Genomic DNA, 18542 nt, shown 5'->3' with positions numbered 1-18542 from the left:
CAGCCCTTCATACATCTTTGCCAAGCTATGTTACTTCCATGCTCAATCATTCACTATACACTCTGTATGGAATCAATGAACCCTCTCGTGGCAAATGAATGTGTTACAAAAGCTTTAAAAAGTCATTCATTTCTAAAAATTGCTTTTACTACAGCCCAATGAAAGCATCAATCATTTTAAGTCTCAATAGCAGAAACTGCAAGCTCTGGGAACCTCTATATATTGTGTAAATAAACATTGTGAAATTGAGCAATGTTTTCTCTGGGCTCTGCTGTTTCCGTGCCCCAATGGGTGCCTGGGGTAACAGCCAAGAAAACATGGCAAGGCTTAGTTAAGGACCCAGAAATCCATTAAAGTGTTGAAACAGCTGAATGTTTAAGGTGATCAATGAGGTGCCAGTCAAACAGGCTACTTTGTTCTGGATTGTGCTGTCAAGCTTCTTGAGTGTTGCTGGAGCCTCTCTCATGTAGGCATGTGGAGTTAATTTCCATCATGCTAAAGAACACAAGTGGCGAACTGCCAGAGACATATTCCTTTGTGAGGGAAGTAGGAGAAGGGAATGGGTGATAGGAGGGAAGTGACAGCATGGAAAGTTCAGCACCTGTAACAGTGAGTAAATCGAATACTGTACACTGTTAAAGTTCAAGAACCTACAAGGTGAGAATTGGCAACAGCCCTGTCACACCTCAGCTGTATCTGAAAACGCCTGAAGGAAAGCTCAAAATGGTTATCTTCCACAAGTCAAGTTCAGTGGAACTGCCAATAATCTGGCAGGCAGAGAGGCATAGCTTTGGCTATCTCCATTAAAGGTGTAACCAGTGCCCAGTGTTGTAGCGAATCATGTACAGTTTGTAATGTCACAAAGGGCTGAGAGGACAGTATTTTCGACACTCGCCCCTCCATCTTCTAGGTCATATCATTCAATATGGCTGCTGAGTGCAGCCATGTCTCCCAAGGTGGCCACAGGAAATCACATGACAGAGTAATGAGAAATCAGTGCAAGCAAGGATCTGCTGTGCAGCCTTTTCAGACTATATAAGTTGAGTGCTGAGTCCTGCTAAAAGGGGAAGCCTTGGGGTGAAAGCTAGAAAGGTGGTGGACTCCCTGTGTGGGTTACACACTGCTGTGTGTTTTGTGGACAATGGCTCTGATTTGGAATTTGGTTAAGGGCTGGAAGAGAACCTCCTCTGTAACTGGAATCTTTTCCATTTTCATGACTTTGAATTTGGCTACACGCCCTCACATGGGTTGATTAGTAAATTGTTTATTGATTGGACTTTGAACTTCTGGGTATCTATGTTGTGTCTCGGAACCCTGCCTAAATTGTTGTCTGACCCATTGCGGCACCACAAGTTACACAAACCAATTGCAGGCAATGGAAAAGAAGCGGAACTAACTTTCTTTTATTCATAGGATGTAAGCGTCACTGGCAAGACCAGCAATTATTTCCGATCTCTAATTGGCCTTGAACTGAGTGGCTCGCAAGGCCATTTCTGGGAGCATTTTGAAGAGACAACCACACTACATGTCGACCAGACCAGGTAAGGACATTAGTGAACCAAATGGGTTTTTACAACAATGGGCAATGGGCTTTTGGTCATGATTAGGCTTTTAATTCCAGATTTTTATTGAATTGAAATTTCATCATTTGCCCTGGTGGAATTTGAACCCCAGAGCATTACCCTAGGTCTCTGGATTATTAGTCCAGTGACAATACCACTAGGTCACTGCCTGTTTCTAAGAGCCAGTATAGACATGATGGGCTGAATGATCTCCTTGTGCTAAAAAACTGAGTGAAATAGTCAATTGCTGTTTTCATAACAAAAACAGAAAATGCTGGAAAATCTCAGCAGATCTGACAGCATCTGTGAGGAGAGAAAAGAGCCAACGTGTTGAGTCTGGATGACTCTTCGTCAGAGGTTCCATACTAGGCTTGTACTCACTTGAAAACAGAAGATTGAAGAGTGATCGAAATGATGGGCTTCAAATGGTTAAAGCATTCAATACGTTCGATAGAAACAACTTCCTCTAGTGGTGAGTCTAGAACATGCAAGGGTGAGCGGTTAATCTTAAAATTAGAGCTAGATTATTCAGTGGCAATGTCAGAAAGCATTTCTGGTGGGGGTCATGCACTTTCTTCCCTCAGAAAATAGGTGAGATTATGGGTCAATGGACTACTGGTCAATTGGACAATTGAAAACAGAATCACAGACAGTACAACACAGAGGAAGACTAATTTCCCTTTGAGTCAATGTGAACTCTTTCAAAGAACAAACCTGTTCTACCGCTCTTCTCTTGTTACTCCTGCAGTTTATCGTCATCATGTATTGATCCAATTCCCTTTGGAATTGAGAGCCAGTGACCTCTCAGCACATTAGAAATCTCAACCAGTTACTATCTTCTTCTTCATGTCACCTCTGACTCTTTGGCCAATCACCTTAAATATATTATCAACCCTTCAACCAATGGAAAAAAATTCTCTTTATTCTATTTATATTTGTTACTATTTGTTTATAATTTTAGCCCAGGCTATTGTTATGCAGGGATTACGGAACCGAGACATGCAAATAGAGTGAAGGCTCCTTTGACAAAACCACCACCTCGACCACCTAGGAGGACAAGGGCAGCAGATACCTGGGAATACCACCAGCCTCAGGTTCCTCTCCTACCCACTCGCCATCCTGACCCTCCCTTCACTGTCAATGGATCAAAATCCTCCTGTCCTAATAGCACTGTGAGTGCTGTAACCACCACATGGACCACAAGGTTCTCAAGGGTAATTAGGGATGGCTAACACATTTTGGCCTCGTCGGAGACATCAAATTTCAACCTATGAACACAGGTCCAACTAGAGAGGGGGCTATACTGAACCTAGTACTGGGGAATGAGCCCGGTCAGGTCATCAAAGTTTCAGAAGGGGAACATGTGGCAAATAGTGACCACAATTCTGTAAACTTTAGGATAGTAATGGAAAAAGATGAGTGTTGTCCTATGGGTAAGGTGCTGAATTGGGGGAAGGCTAACTACAGCCGGATTAGGCAGGATTTGGTGGCTGTTGATTGGGAGAGGCTGTTCGAGGGTAAATCCACATCTGGCATGTGGGAGTCTTTTAAGGAGCAGTTGATAGGACTGCAGGACAGGCATGTGCCTGTAAAGAGGAAGGATAGGAAAGGTAAGATTCGAGAGCCATGGATAACCAGTGAAATTGTGGGTCTAATCAAAAAGAAAAAAGAGGCATACATGAGGTCCAGGCAGCAAAAACAGATGGAGCACTGGAGGAATACAGAGAAAGTAGAAAATAACTCAAACAGGGATTTAGAAGGGCAAAAAGGTGTCATGAAATGTCCTTGGCAGACAGGATTAAGGAGAATCCTAAGGCATTTTATACATACGTTAGGGACAAGAGGGTTGTTAGGGAAAGAATCGGACCTCTCAGGGACAAAGGAGGGGAACTATGCTTAGAACCAAAGGAAGTAGGTGAGATCTTAAACGAATACTTTGCATCAGTATTCACAAAGGAGAGGGACATGTTGACTGGTAGTGTCTCAGAGAGATGTGTTGACCCGTTAGAAAAAATCTCAATTACAAGGGAGGAAGTGTTAGGTTTTTTAGGAAACATTAAGACAGACAAATCCCCAGGGCCGGATGGCATCTATCCTAGACTCCTCAGGGATGCGAGAGATGCAATTGCTGGGCCTCTAACAGAAATCTTTGTCTCTTCACTGGACACAGGTGAGGTCCCAGAGGATTGGAGGATAGCAAATGTGGTCCCGTTATTTAAGAAGGGTAGCAAGGATAACCCGGGTAATTATAGGCCGGTGAGCTTGACGTCCGTGGTAGGGAAGTTGTTGGAGAAGATTCTTAGAGATAGGATACATGCGCATTTAGAACTGAATAATCTCATTAGTGATAGACAGCATGGTTTTGTACGAGGGAGGTCATGCCTCTCAAATTTGGTTGAGTTTTTTGAGGAGCTGACAAAAATGATTGACGAGGGAAGGGCCGTGGATGTCGTCTATATGGATTTTAGTAAAGCGCTTGACAAGGTCCCTCATGGCAGGCTGGTGCAAAAGGTTAAATCTCACGGGATAAAAGGTGAGCTAGCTAGATGGGTGAAGAACTGGCTTAGCGATAGAAGACAGAGGGTAGCAGTGGAGGGGTCTTTTTCCGGTTGGAGGTCTGTGACTAGTGGTGTTTCGCAGGGCTCTGTACTGGGACCTCTGCTGTTTGTGATAGATATAAATGATTTGGAGGAAGATGTAGCTGGTGTGATCAGTAAGTTTGCGAACGACACAAAGATTGCTGGAGTTGCGGATAGTGATGAACATTGTCAGAGAATACAGCAGGATATAGATAGGCTGGAACATTGGGCGGAGAAATGGCAGATGGAATTTCATCCAGATAAATGCGAAGTGATGCATTTCGGTAGATCTAACGTAAGGGGGAGCTATACAATAAATGGCAGAACCATCAGGAGTATAAACACACAGAGGGACCTGGGTGTACAAGTCCACAGATCCTTAAAGGTGGCAGCACAGGTGGAGAGGGTGGTGAAGAAGGCATATGGCATGCTTGCCTTTATTGGACGGGGCATAGAGTATAAAAGTTGGGGTCTGATGTTGCAGCTGTATAGAACAATGGTTCGGCCGCATTTGGAATACTGCGTCCAGTTCTGGTCGCCACACTACCAGAAGGACGTGGAGACTTTGGAGAGAGTACAGAGAAGGTTTACCAGGATGTTGCCTGGTATGGAGGGTCTTAGCTATGAGGAGAGATTGGGTAAACTGGGGTTGTTCTCCCTGGAAAGACAGAGGATGAGGGGTGACCTAATAGAGGTGTATAAAATTATGAACGGCATAGATAGGGTGAACAGTGGGAAGCTTTTTCCCAGGTCGGAGGTGACGAACACAAGGGGTCACGGGTTCAAGGTGAGGGGGGCAAGGTTCAACACAGATGTCAGGGGGACGTATTTTACACAGAGGGTGGTGGGGGCCTGGAATGCACTCCCAAGCAAGGTGATTGAGGCGGACACGCTGGGATCGTTTAAGACTTATCTAGATAACCACATGAACAGACTGGGAATAGAGGGATACAAAAGAATGGTCTAGTGGGCACATGAGCGGCGCGGGCTTGGAGGGCCGAAGGGCCTGTTCCTGTGCTGTATTGTTCTTTGTTCTTTGTCACTTTACTGACAAACTTCTGGCACAGGTGTGATGCCTTTCCAAAAGCCATGGGATTTGTCTCAATGTAGAGTGGACTCTGTGTGAACTGAGTAAGATCTTTTGTATCATTTCTTATTGTTTCCTGGATGTCTCCATTTCCCAGGGAAGTGAGGCTCAGAGTTTAGTCTTGGGATCAGTGCTGATCCCTCTCTGACTGGTGATTGATAGGCAGAGAAAACAAGGCTCTGATGATATGTCCCCACTTTAAACAGTGCCACTGAGCTGGATGCAGGTTCCTATTTGTGGACATTCCCTGCCCACAGTGCTCCATATCTCACTACCCAGACTCAGAGAACAGTCAGGTGTGCTGTACTGGACCAGCATTCTCTATCAGACTCCTGCTAACATTGGCCCTGCCAATTGATGCTAGCGGAGTGCCACAGGGATCAGTGCTTGGTTCTCTGCTCTTTGTGATTTTTATTAATGACTTGGAGGAGGGGGCTGAAGGGTGGATCAGTAAATTTGCTGATGACACCAAGATTGGTGGAGTAGTGGATGAGGTGGAGGGCTGTTGTAGGCTGCAAAGAGACATAGATAGGAGACAAAGCTGGGCTGAAAAATGGCAAATGGAGTTTAACCCTGATAAATGTGAGGTGATTCATTTTGGTAGGACTAATTTAAATGTGGATTACAGGGTCAAAGGTAGGGTTCTGAAGAATGTGGAGGAACAGAGAGATCTTGGGGTCCATATCCACAGATCTCTAAAGGTTGCCACTCAAGTGGATAGAGCTGTGAATAAGGCCTATAGTGTGTTAGCTTTTATTAACAGGGGGCTGGAGTTTAAGAGCCGTGGGGTTATGCTGCAACTGTACAGGACCTTGGTGAGACCACATTTGGAATATTGTGTGCAGTTCTGGTCACCTCGCTATAAGAAGGATGTGGAAGCGCTGGAAAGAGTGCAGAGGAGATTTACCAGGATGCTGCCTGGTTTGGAGGGTAGGTCTTATGAGGAAAGGTTGAGGGAGCTAGGGCTGTTCCCTCTGGAGCAGAGGAGGCTGAGGGGAGACTTAATAGAGGTTTATAAAATGATGAAGGGGATAGATAGAGTGAACGTTCAAAGAGCTATTACAAGGGGGCATAACTATAGGGTTCGTGGTGGGAGATATAGGAAGGATATCAGAGGTAGGTTCTTTACGCAGAGAGTGGTTGGGGTGTGGAATGGACTGCCTGCAGTGATAGTGGAGCCAGACACTTGAGGAACATTTAAGCGGTTATTGGATAGGCACATGGAGCACACCAGGATGATAGGGAGTGGGATAGCTTGATCTGGGTTTCAGATAAAGCTTGGCACAACATCGTGGGCCGAAGGGCCTGTTCTGTGCTGTACTGTTCTATGTTCTATGATGCTGGGAGGACATTTCCACACACCCAACATCCTGTGAGTGCTGCCCCTCTCCTCCAACACCACAAGTGTCTCTGGAAAGGCTGCATAATCAGGAGATGAGCCATGGACTGGCTTTCTCTTTCCCTGGCTGAGATTAAATAATGCCCCTTCTCAGGGGCTGCCCCTGAGCCACTCCTGGTCTGTATCAGCTTCTTACAGTGTCCCTGTGACTCAGACACTGAGAGCTGTGGGTTCTGGAGGCTTAAGCAGTAATTCCAGGCTGACACTCCAGTGCTGTGCTGAGGGAGTGCTGCACTGTTGGAGGTCCTATTTAGCAGATGAGATGTTACACAGAGGCTCCTTCTGCACACTCAGGTAATTGCAAAAGAACCCATGACACTGATTGAAGAGCAGGGGAGCTTTCTTTGGCTAATATTCAACCTCAAACCAACACCCCAAATACCATGTCAAATTGTTGTTTGTGGGAGCTTGCTGTGCACAAATTGGAGAACCCACTTTCGACCTTACAGCAGTGACTAAATGTCAACAGGGTTTAATTGGTTGTAATGTGTTTGAGGACATTCTGGAATTCTGAAAGGTCATATTTAAACATATATCCTGCTCATTAGATAACCCAATGTGACAATGTGGGAACTCTGTTCTATTACCCCATTGGCTAGCTGTATGGTGATCAGGATCATGTGTCTGAGACCAACAACAATGTTGATGTTTACCAATTACTTTGATGCAGGCTTCTTCACCAGTGCAGCCCTGCAGTGCAGGTTGCCCATCCTGGAACAAGGCTGCTGGGCACTGCCTCGATACTTCGCTCGCGCTCTCTGTACACTCTCCGTGGTTTGTGCTTTCTCCTCTGCTCTCAGGAAACTTTTCCTCCAGCATCTCCTTATTTGCTCTGTCTCCGAGGTCTTCAAGGGATCTGTTCTCCAAACCTCCAGGTTCATCCTGTACTGTGCCAGTAAGTTTGGGATTTAAATCACAGCATTTCACGCTGTGACTTGGGGAAGCTCCCACTGCTTGTGTCTCGGACGTCTGTGCATGCAGTCCAGGTTCACTGTCCTCCAGCCGTCTCTCCATGCTGAGTGGCAGTGATGTTACAGTCTCGGCTTTTATCTCCTCATAGCTAACATGAAAAATAAAAGTATATTAGGAATCAAAGGAGGATCTGATAATATTTGGTTAAGAATACAACAGGGAATCAAGTAACATGTCGAAGTGAGGACCTCAGATGAGAAGTGAAAATTGAAAGATGAGAGGCTCTGACCACAATCCTCCCCAGGGACGGGGGAATTACAAATATTACAGCCCTGGATAAATAAGGAACGAGGGATATCCGGCCAGCCAAAGGTCAGTCAATGTAATGCCAGGTGATGGGGAACATTTGAGATGAGATTCTGGGACATGTTACCATATGGTTGGATGAATGACATTTAACATAGGTTAAAGGCACAATATGTTTGTCTAACTGGATTGAGGTGTTGACAAAGCGACAGAGATAGTTGATGAGGGTTGGGCAGTTGATCTTGTTTAAATGAATTTTCCAAAGACATTCAATGAAGTCCCACTTTAGCAAAGTTGTTAGAAAAATCACACTGCAAGGGATTACAGGGGCAACGTTGATAGAAACTTGTCGAAAGAAAACGGTGGGTGACGGCCTAAACGACAGGAATAGTGAGGTTTTGACACTGGAGAGAATTGTAACTGTTCACTAACTCACTCACTAATTGAAAAACCTGGACTTTCACAAACCTGCCTGAATACAGCAGCTACTATTAAGAAAAGGGGATGGACACATCAGGCGCAATTTTCCTAACCCACGCCAGAAAACAGCGGGAGACTGATTATCATATGGAAATCTGTATTTCCATGTCATTGGCGAGCCTGGGACGGTATCATCGGGGTTGCCAATGTTTCCCCCACCAGTGGGGATGAAATCTGGTCCCCGTCAACAGGGACCAGGCGTGTTGGCTTTGCTGGTGAGTTGTCCACAGACCATTGTCTGCAGCAAACTACCCAGCCTTCAGGAGAACAGTGACCACGACACCACACAACCCTGCCACAGCAACCTCTGCAACACGTGCCGGATCATCGACACGGATGCCATCATCTCACGTGAGAACACCATCCACCAGGTACACGGTACCTACACTTGCAACTCGGCCAACATTGTCTACCTGATACGCTGCAGGAAAGGATGTCCTGAGGCATGGGACATTGGGGAAACTATGCAGACACTACGACAACGGATGAATGAACACCGCTCGACAATCACCAGCAAGAGTGTTCTCTTCCTGTTGGGGAACACTTCAGCGGTCACGGGCATTCGGCCTCTGATCTTCGGGTAAGCATTCTCCAGGGCGGCCTTCACGACACACGACAACGCAGAGTCGCTGAGCAGAGACTAATAGCCAAGTTCCGCACACATTTGGACGGCCTCAACCGGGATCTTGGATTCATGTCACACTATCTGTAACCCCCATGACTTGCCTGGGCTTGCAAAACCTCACTAACTGACCTGTCTGGAGACAATACACATCTCTTTAACCTGTGCTTAACACTCTCTCCACTCACATTGTCTGTATCTTTAAGACTTGCTTACCTGTAAAGATTCGCATTCCAACCATTATTTTGTAAATTGAGTTTGTGTCTTTATATGCCCTGTTTGTGAACAGAACTCCCACTTACCTGACGAAGGAGCAGCGCTCTGAAAGCTAGTGGCTTTTGCTACCAAATAAACCTGTTGGACTTTAACCTGGTGTTGTGAGACTTCTTACTTTGCTGGTGAGGACAGAGGCCATTGAGGTCCCCCGGGAGGTCAGGGGCAGGGGGGGTGCCCCTTGGGCAGTGCCAGTCTGGCAGCCTGACAATGCACACCAGGCACTGCGCAGTGCCATGAGGCAAGAGGCCAGTGCTGATCAGTGGTGGTGGGGGATGGTACGCTGCATTATGGATCAGTGGGCGAGGGAGGGAGGGAGCAATCGGAGCTGGGCATGGTGGGGAGAGTGAAGTGGGGGGGATTTGTTGGTCCTGGGAGGGGGGACAAAGTTGGGGGTGGGAGGGGGTGTGTGCATTCGCCTACCTCCCCACTGACAGATCGGCGCATGCGCAGTGGCTCACTCACCTCACTGATGCCAGTCTCTCGAGTGGAATTAGGCCGCCCACCCTTCCCTTAACTGGTGTGAATCCCTGGAAATCCATTCAACTAATTACACCCAAAATAATGGGCAGGAAAATCTCCCATTTGCCCACCCACTGGGCACTTAGTTTCAGCTTGGGAAAATCGCCCCTGTCATCTTTTCCTCATCCATTCTTGTGCCCAATGATCTTCTCCAGGGTTAGCGGTACTGATCTTTCCATGCTTCAACATTGACCAGAAGATACGGCTGAAACATTGCTGGAGTGTCATTGGAACAATGACAATGTGCTCAGTATCAACACACTAACCATGGGGCGGTACGGTAGCACAGTGGTTAGCACTGCTGCTTCACAGCTCCAGGGACCTGGGTTCGATTCCCGGCTTGGGTCACTGTCTGTGTGGAGTTTGCACATTCTCCTCGTGTCTGCGTGGGTTTCCTCCGGGTGCTCCGGTTTCCTCCCACAGTCCAAAGATGTGCGGGTTAGGTTGATTGGCTATGCTAAAAATTGCCCTTAGTGTCCTGAGATGTGTAGGTTAGAGGGATTAGTGGGTAAATATATAGGCATATGGGGGTAGGGCCTGGGTGGGATTGTGGTCGGTGCAGACTCGATGGGCCGAATGGCCTCTTTCTGTACTGTAGGGTTTCTATGATTTCTAACCAGACAATTTGGGCCAATATTTCAGGTCAATGACCTTTGATCAGGAGCATCCTTTTGCGTTCAATATTAAAATCACTGTTCTTATTGACATTTATTATATAGATGATATCGTAATGATGTCTGTTATAAAACATCCTGTTATCTGTTAAATACAGGGAATAATTTTAAAGTTTTCACATGACATGACATTTGGCGCGGTAACACACGGTGAGGAGGATAGTAACAAACTTCAGGATGACAGACAAATTGGTGAAATAAGCAAAGATATGAGGGATGAAATGTAACACCAAGAAGCTAAAGTGATGCACTTTGAAAAGAAGCACAAAGGCAATAGAAATAAAAGAGAACTTGTGTGAGGGGAGCAGGTACAGAGAATCCAGGTGTGCGGGGCTGGACACAAATCATTGCAAGAGTTTGAAGAGCACGGTGACACTGCTGCCTCACAGCGCCAAGGACCCGGGTTCGATTCCTGGCTCGGGTCACTGTCTGTGTGAAATCATAGAAATCATAGAAACCCTACAGTGCAGAAAGAGGCCATTCGGCCCATCGAGTCTGCACCGACCACAATCCCACCCAGGCCCTACCCCCATATCCCTACATATTTACCCACTAATCCCTCTAACCTACACATCTCAGGACACTAAGGGACAATTTTAGCATGGCCAATCAACCTAACCCGCACATCTTTGGACTGTGGGAGGAAACCGGAGCACCCGGAGGAAACCCACGCAGACACGAGGAGAATGTGCAAACTCCACACAGGCAGTGACCCAAGCCGGGAATCGAACCCAGGTCCCTGGAGCTGTGAAGCAGCAGTGCTAACCACTGTGCTACCGTGCCGCCCTGTGGAGTCTGCACGTTCTCCCTGTGTCTGCGTGGGTTTCCTCCGGGTGCTCCGGTTGCTCCATCGTGTCTGCACTCTCTGAAAGAACATTCTACCAAGTTCCATTCCACTTGCTTATCCCTGTAACTTTGCACATTTTTCCTTTTCAGACAACAATGCAATTCTCTTCTGGAAACCTCGATCAAATCTCCATCTCAGGAATTTTGTTCCTGACTCTAACCCTTCTCTGGGTGAAAAAAAAATCCTCTCATCACTTCTACTCCTTTTGCCCATTATTAAGAATATGTGCCCTCTAGCTCTTGATGCTCTTTTGAATGGGAACAGTTTCTCACTATTTACCCTGTTCATATCCCCAGGATCTTGAATATCTCTATCAAGTCTCCTGTCAGCTTTCTTTTCTCCAAGGAAAATAGTCCCAACCTCACCAATCTATCCTCATAGTTACAGTTCTTTACCCCTGGAATCATTCTTGTGAATCTTTTCTGTATTCTCTTCAATGTCTTCTCATCCTTCCTCAAGTATGGAGGTCTCCAGATGAGGGCTAACTAGTGTATTATTCAAGTTCAACATGACCTCCTTACACTTGTACTCAGTGCCCCTATTAATAAAACCTAGGATACCATATGCTTTATTAACTGTTCTCTCAACCTGCCCAGCCACCTTCAATGACTTCTGTACATATACACTGAGATCCCTCTGTTCCTGAGCCTCCTTTAGAGTTTCTCCCTTTATTTTATTCCATCTCTTCATATTCTGCCAAAATGAACCATTTCACATTTCTCTGCATTGAGCTTCATTTGCCACTTGTCATTTTGAAGTTCAAGACTATCCTCACCAGTTGACAATGTTTCCAATCTTCATATCATCAGCAAATTTTGAAATCATGCCTTGCACACCACAGTCTAGGTTATTAACTATCAGGAAGAGCAAGGGTCCCAACACTGACCCCTGGGGAACTCCACTACAAACCTTCCCCCAATCTGAAAAAAAATACATCACTATTCCCAGTTTGCTGTCACTCAGCTAATTTCTTATCCAAGTGCCTTTTATTCCATGAGCTAGAATTTTGCTCACGTTTATTATGTGGTACTGTATCAAATGCCTTTGAAAATCCATATACATCACACCAAGTGTTGTTCTTATTAACCTTTTCTGTTGGCTCAAAAAACCTCCAAAACATTAAACATGATTTTCCCCTAATTAATCCATACTGGCTTTCCATAATTATCCTGCACTTGTCTAAGCGACTATTAATTTTGTTCTAGGCTATAGTTTCCGGACATTTCCCTACCACTGAAGTCAAACTGACTGGTCTGTAGTTGCCGGCATTATCCTTGAATCACTTTTTGAACAAAGAGTTCAACGGTGCATTCACCATTCTCTGGCACTATCCGTGTTTAAGGAAGACTGGGATATTATCATGAATGCCTCTGCAATTTCCATTCTCACTTCCCTCAGTCCACTTGGATGCATCTCATCCGACCCTGATACCAGATAAACTTTAAGCAAAGAAAATGTATAATCTCTTCCCTCTCAATTGTAAATTCCTCGAGCATATCAGTTACCTCCTCTCTCACCTCGGCCTGGGTAGCAGCTTCTTCCTTTTGTAGCCAGATGGCTAAACATCCACAAAGCTTGCTGGGAAAAGTAGCCAATCTTACACAAGCACAAGGATTGTGAAAACAGCCATAGTTGCAGTTTCACGAAGCAGACGGTTGAGTAAGCAGCGTGTGATTAGATGCTGTGGCTGTGAAGGTTGCTAGCCAAGGACTGATCAGAACAGTAGATGTGTCCTATTTTGCAACTGGTACTGGGAAAACTGATGACCCCAGGTCATGGGTGCACGTGGCTGAAAACATTCTCAATGCTGGAAGAAACTGGATAGGAAGGGAGAAGTTAGCAACCATAGTTTGTCCACAGATCTCTTAAGGTGGAAAAGCAAGTTAATAGGGTGGTGAAAAGGGCATATGGCACACTCGCCTTTATTAATCGGGGTATAGATTACAAAAGCAGAGAGGTCATGATGGAGTTGTATAGAACTTTGGTGAGGCCACAGCTGGAGTTCTGGGCGCCACATTATGGGAAGGACGTGAATGCACTGGAAGGGGTGCAGAGAAGGATGTTGCCTGGGATGGAACGTTCAAGTTATAAAGAGAGGTTGGATAGGCTTGGGTTGTTTTCTCTGGAGCAGAGATGGCTGAGGGGTGGGGCGGCGTGCTGGCAAGTGGGATTAGGTGGGCAGGTCAGGGCCTTTCATGCATCAGTGCAGACTCGATGGGCCAAAGGGCCGCTTCTGCACTGTAGTATTCTGTGATTCTCCGAACCTCAGCGACAACCTGCAGGAACAACTATTGTGTAAGGAAGCTCTGAGTCCAGGATTCAGAGAAGAATATAACCCATTGAAGGAGATTAATCGCCTCACCTTGCAACAGGCAGTATTTGAATCCAAACCATGAGTCTTGTGATTCACGGTCAGTACTCTGACAAGTGTTTAAAGAGCATTTCAGTATTTATCTAGATATGTAAAGAGAAAAAAATGAGCAAAAACGATGTAGGCCCCTTACAGTAAGAAACAAGAGAATTCATAACGGAGAACAAAGAAATGGCTAAGGAATTAATTCATACTTTATTCATGTCTTCCTTTGTGAAGACAGAAGCAATGTACCAGAAGTTCTGAGAAACAAGTTTTAGTGAGGAGCTGAAGGAAATCAGTATTAGTAGAGAAATAGTTTTGGGGAAATTGATGTGATTGAAGGTGGATAATTCTCCAAGTCCTGATAATTTTCATCCCAGCGTACTTAAGGAAGTGGCCCTGGAAACAGTAGATCCATCGGTGGTCTTGTTCCAAATTTCTTTGGTCTCTGGACTGGTTCGTACAGATTGGAGGGCAGTTAAGTTAAGTCCACTATTCAAAAAGGAAGGTAGAGAGAAAACAGGGAACTACAGACCAGTGAGCCTAACGTCAGTACTGGGGAAATTGCTGGAGTCCATTATCAAGGATTTTATAACTCAGCATTTGGAAGGCAGTAGTTTAATCAGACAAAGTCAGCATGGATTTACAAAGTGGAAATCATGCTTGACAAACCTATTGGAATTCTTTGAGGATGTAAACCTCTATGAGAACACTCTATGTAACTAATAGAGTTGACCAAGGAGAACTGGTGGATGTGGTTTATTTAGACTTTCCAGAAGGCCTTTGACAATGTCTCACATAGCAGATCACTATGTAAAGTTAAAGCGCATGGGATTGCGGGTAGCGTCTTGCGGTGGATAGAAAGCTGGTTAGATAGATAGCAAAGATTTGTCATAAATGAGTCTTTTTCCGATTGGCAGGCAGTGACTAGTGGGGTACTGCAGGGATCTGTGCTAGGACCCTCACTGTTCACATTATATATTAATGATTTGGAAGAGGGAACTAAATGTATTATCTCCAAATTTGCCAATGATTCAAAGTTGGGTGGGAGGGTGGGCTGTGAGGAGGATGGGGAGATGCTTCAGCGTAATTTGGACAAGCTGAGTGAGTGGGCATATGCATGGCAGATGCAGTATAATGTGGATAAATATGAGGTTATCCACTTTGGTAGCAATAATAGGAAGACATTGGTGTGCATCAGTCACTGAAGGTAAGCAGCACAACAGGCAGTAAAAAAGGCAAATGTTATGTTGGCCCTCATAGTGAGAGGAATTGTGTATAGGAATAGGGAAATTTTCCTGTAATTGTTGGTGAGTATTGTGTACAGTTTTGGTGTCCTGATCTGAGGAAGGATGTCCTTGCTATAGAGGGAGTGCAGCAAAGGTTCACCAGGCTGATTCCTGCAGGTCTCTCAAATGAGGAGAAACAAAATCGGTTACGATTATATTCACTGGAGTTTAGAAGAGTGAGAGGGAATCTCATAGAAACTTATAAAGTTTTAACAGGGTTAGTCAGGGTAGATTCAGAAAGAATGTTCCTGATGGTGGGGCAGTCCAGAACTAGGGGTCATAGTTTGAGGATAAAAGGTAAACCTTTCAGGACTGAGGAGAAATGTGTGGAATTCACTACCACAGAAAGTAGTTGAGGCCAAAACATTGTGTGATTTCAAGAAGAAATTAGATATAGCTCTTGAAGCTAAAGGAATCAAGGGATAAAGAGGGAAGGGGGGGTTAGGATATTGAATTTGATGATCAGTTATGAATGGTGGAGCAGACTCAAAGAACAAAAAATAAAGAAAATTACAGCAGAGGAACAGGCCCTTTGGCCCTCCAAGCCTGTACCGAACATGCTGCCCAACTTAACTAAAACCCCCATGCTTCAGGGGACCATATCGCTCTATTCCCATCTCATTCATGTACTTGTCAAGACGCCCCTTAAAAGCCACTACCATATCCACTTCCACTACCTCCCCCGGCAACGAGTTCCAGGCACCCACCACCCTCTGTGTAAAAAATCTGCCTTGTACATCTCCTTTAAACCTTTCCCCTCGCACCTTAAACCTGTGCCCCCTAGTAATTGACTCTTCCACCCTGGGAAAAATCTTCTGACTATCCACTCTGTCCATGCCCCTCATAATCTTGTAGACTTCTATCGTGTGTACCTGTACACCCAGATCCCTCTGCCTATCAATACTCCGAAGGGTTCTGCCGTTTACTGTATATTTCCTATCTGTATTAGACCTTCCAAAATGCATTACCTCACATTTGTCCGGATTAAACTCCATCTGCCATCTCTCCGCCCAAGTCTCCAACCGATCTATATCCTGCTGTATCCTCTGATGGTTCTCATCGCTATCCGCAAATCCACCAACCTTTGTGTCGTCTGCAAACTTACTAATCAATCCAGTTACATTTTCCTCCAAATCATTTATATATATATTACAAACAGCAAAGGTCCCAGCACTGATCCCTGAGAAACACCACTTGTCACAGCCCTCCATTTAGAAACGCACCCTTCCATTGCTACCCTCTAACTTCTTTGACCGAGCCAGTTTTGTATCCACCTTGCCAGCTCACTTCTGATCCCATGTGACTTCACCTTCTGCACCAGTCTGCCATGAGGGACCTTGTCAAAGGCCTTACTGAAGTCCAGGTAGACAACATCTACTGCCCTACCCTCATCAATCATCTTTGTCACTTAGAACCATAGAACCATAGAAAATTACAGCTCAGAAACAGGCCTTTTGGCCCTTCTTGTCTGTGCCGAACCATTTTATGCCTAGTCCCACTGACCTGCACTTGGACCATATCCCTCCACACCCCTCTCATCCATGAACCCGTCCAAGTTTTTCTTAAATGTTAAAAGTGACCCCGCATTTACCACTTTATCCGGAAGCTCATTCCACACTCCCACCACTCTCTGCGTGAAGAAGCCCCCCCTAATATTCCCTTTGAACTTTTCACCTTTCACCCTTAACCCATGCCCTCTGGTTTTTTTCTCCCCTAGCCTCAGCGGAAAAAGCCTGCTTGCATTCACTCTATCTATACCCATCAAAATCTTATACACCTCTATCAAATCTCCCCTCAATCTTCTACGCTCCAGGGAATAAAGTCCCAACCTATTCAATCTCTCTCTGTAACTCAGCTTCTCAAGTCCCGGCAACATCCTTGTGAACCTTCTCTGCACTCTTTCAATCTTATTTACATCCTTCCTGTAACTAGGTGACCAAAACTGTACACAATACTCCAAATTCGGCCTCACCAATGCCTTATATAACCTTACCATAACACTCCAACTTTTATACTCGATACTCCAATTTATAAAGGCCAATGTACCAAAGGCACTCTTTACGACCCTATCCACCTGTGACGTCACTTTTAGGGAATTCTGTACCTGTATTCCCAGATCCCTCTGTTCAACTGCACTCTTCAGAGTCCTACCATTTACCCTGTACGTTCTTCTTTGGTTTGTCCTTCCAAAGTGCAATATCTCACACTTGTCTGCGTTAAATTCCATTTGCCATTTTTCAGCCCATTTTTCTAGTTGGTCCAAATCCCTCTGCAAGCTTTGTAAACCTTCCTCACTGTCCACTACACCTCCAATCTTTGTATCATCAGCAAACGTGCTGATCCAATTGACCACATTATCATCCAGATCATTGAAATAGATGACAAACAACAATGGACCCAACACCGATCCCTGCGGCACACCACTAGTCACAGGCCTCCACTCAGAGAGGCGGCACGGTAGCACAGTGGTTAGCACTGCTGCTTCACAGCTCCAGGGTCCCGGGTTCGATTCCCGGCTCAGGTCACTGTCTGTGTAGAGTTTGCACATTCTCCTCGTGTCTGCGTGGGTTTCCTCCGGGTGCTCCGGTTTCCTCCCACAGTCCAAAGATGTGCGGGTTAGGTTGATTGGCCAGGATAAAAATTGCCCCTTAGAGTCCTGATGCGTAGGTTAGAGGGATTAGTGGGTAAATATGTGGGGGTAGGGCCTGGGTGGGATTGTGGTCGGTGCAGACTCGATGGGCCGAATGGCCTCCTTCTGCACTGTAGGGTTTCTATAATTAAAAAAAAAGAAGCAATCCTCCATAACCACTCTCTGGCTTCTTCCATTGAGCCAGTGTCTTATCCAATTTACTACCTCCCCTTGTATACCTAGCGACTGAACCTTCCTAACTAACCTCCCATGAGGGACCTTGTCAAAGGCCTTGCTGAAATCCAGGGAGACAACATCCACCGCCTTCCCTTCATCCACTTTCCTGGTAACCTCCTCGAAAAACTCCAATAGATTGGTCAAACATGACCTACCACACACAAAGCCATGTTGACTCTCCCTAATAAGTCCCTGTCTATCCAAATATTTGTAGATCCTATCCCGTATCACACCTTCCAATAACTTGCCCACCACCGACGTCAAACTTACTGGCCGATAATTTCCCGGATTTCTTTTGGCACCTTTTTTAAACAACGGAACAACATGAGCCACCCTCCAATCATCCGGCACCTCCCCCGTGAATACTGACATTTTAAATATGTCTGCCAGGGCCCCTGCAAGTTCAACACTAGCTTCCCTCAAGGTCCGTGGGAATACCCTGTCCGGTCCTGGGGATTTATCCACTCTGATTTGCCTCAAGACAGCGAGCACCTCCTCCCCTTTAATCTGTAAAGGTTCCATGGCCTCCCTACCAGTTTGCCCTATTTCCGTAGACTCCATGCCCGTTTCCTCAGTAAATACGGATGCAAAAAAACCATTTAGTATCTCCCCCATCTCTTTTGGTTCCATACACAGTCTACCACTCTGGTCTTCAAGAGGACCAATTTTATCCCTCACTATCCTTTTGCTCCTAACATACCTATAGAAGCTCTTTGGATTTTCCTTCACTCTGTCTGCCAAAGCAACCTCATGTCTTCTTTTAGCCCTCCT

General features: G+C 45.6%; 1 protein-coding gene across 1 annotated transcript in view; it reads right to left on the bottom strand.

The window, feature by feature from the left end:
• Window positions 1–18542, bottom strand: part of LOC144508432 (myosin light chain kinase family member 4-like) — a 265392-nt gene that overhangs the window by 229493 nt on the left and 17357 nt on the right. Inside the window, exon 2 of the mRNA XM_078236334.1 lies at window positions 7281–7687. Coding sequence (XP_078092460.1) covers window positions 7281–7687 — 407 coding nt within the window. The remainder of the gene's footprint in view (window positions 1–7280; window positions 7688–18542) is intronic.

The sequence above is a fragment of the Mustelus asterias genome, chromosome 20 (assembly GCF_964213995.1).
Source record: "Mustelus asterias chromosome 20, sMusAst1.hap1.1, whole genome shotgun sequence".
In the NCBI taxonomy this organism is placed as follows: domain Eukaryota; kingdom Metazoa; phylum Chordata; class Chondrichthyes; order Carcharhiniformes; family Triakidae; genus Mustelus; species Mustelus asterias.
The sequence above is the reverse complement of the archived record's forward strand: the minus strand, read 5'-3'. Positions and strand labels throughout refer to the sequence as shown.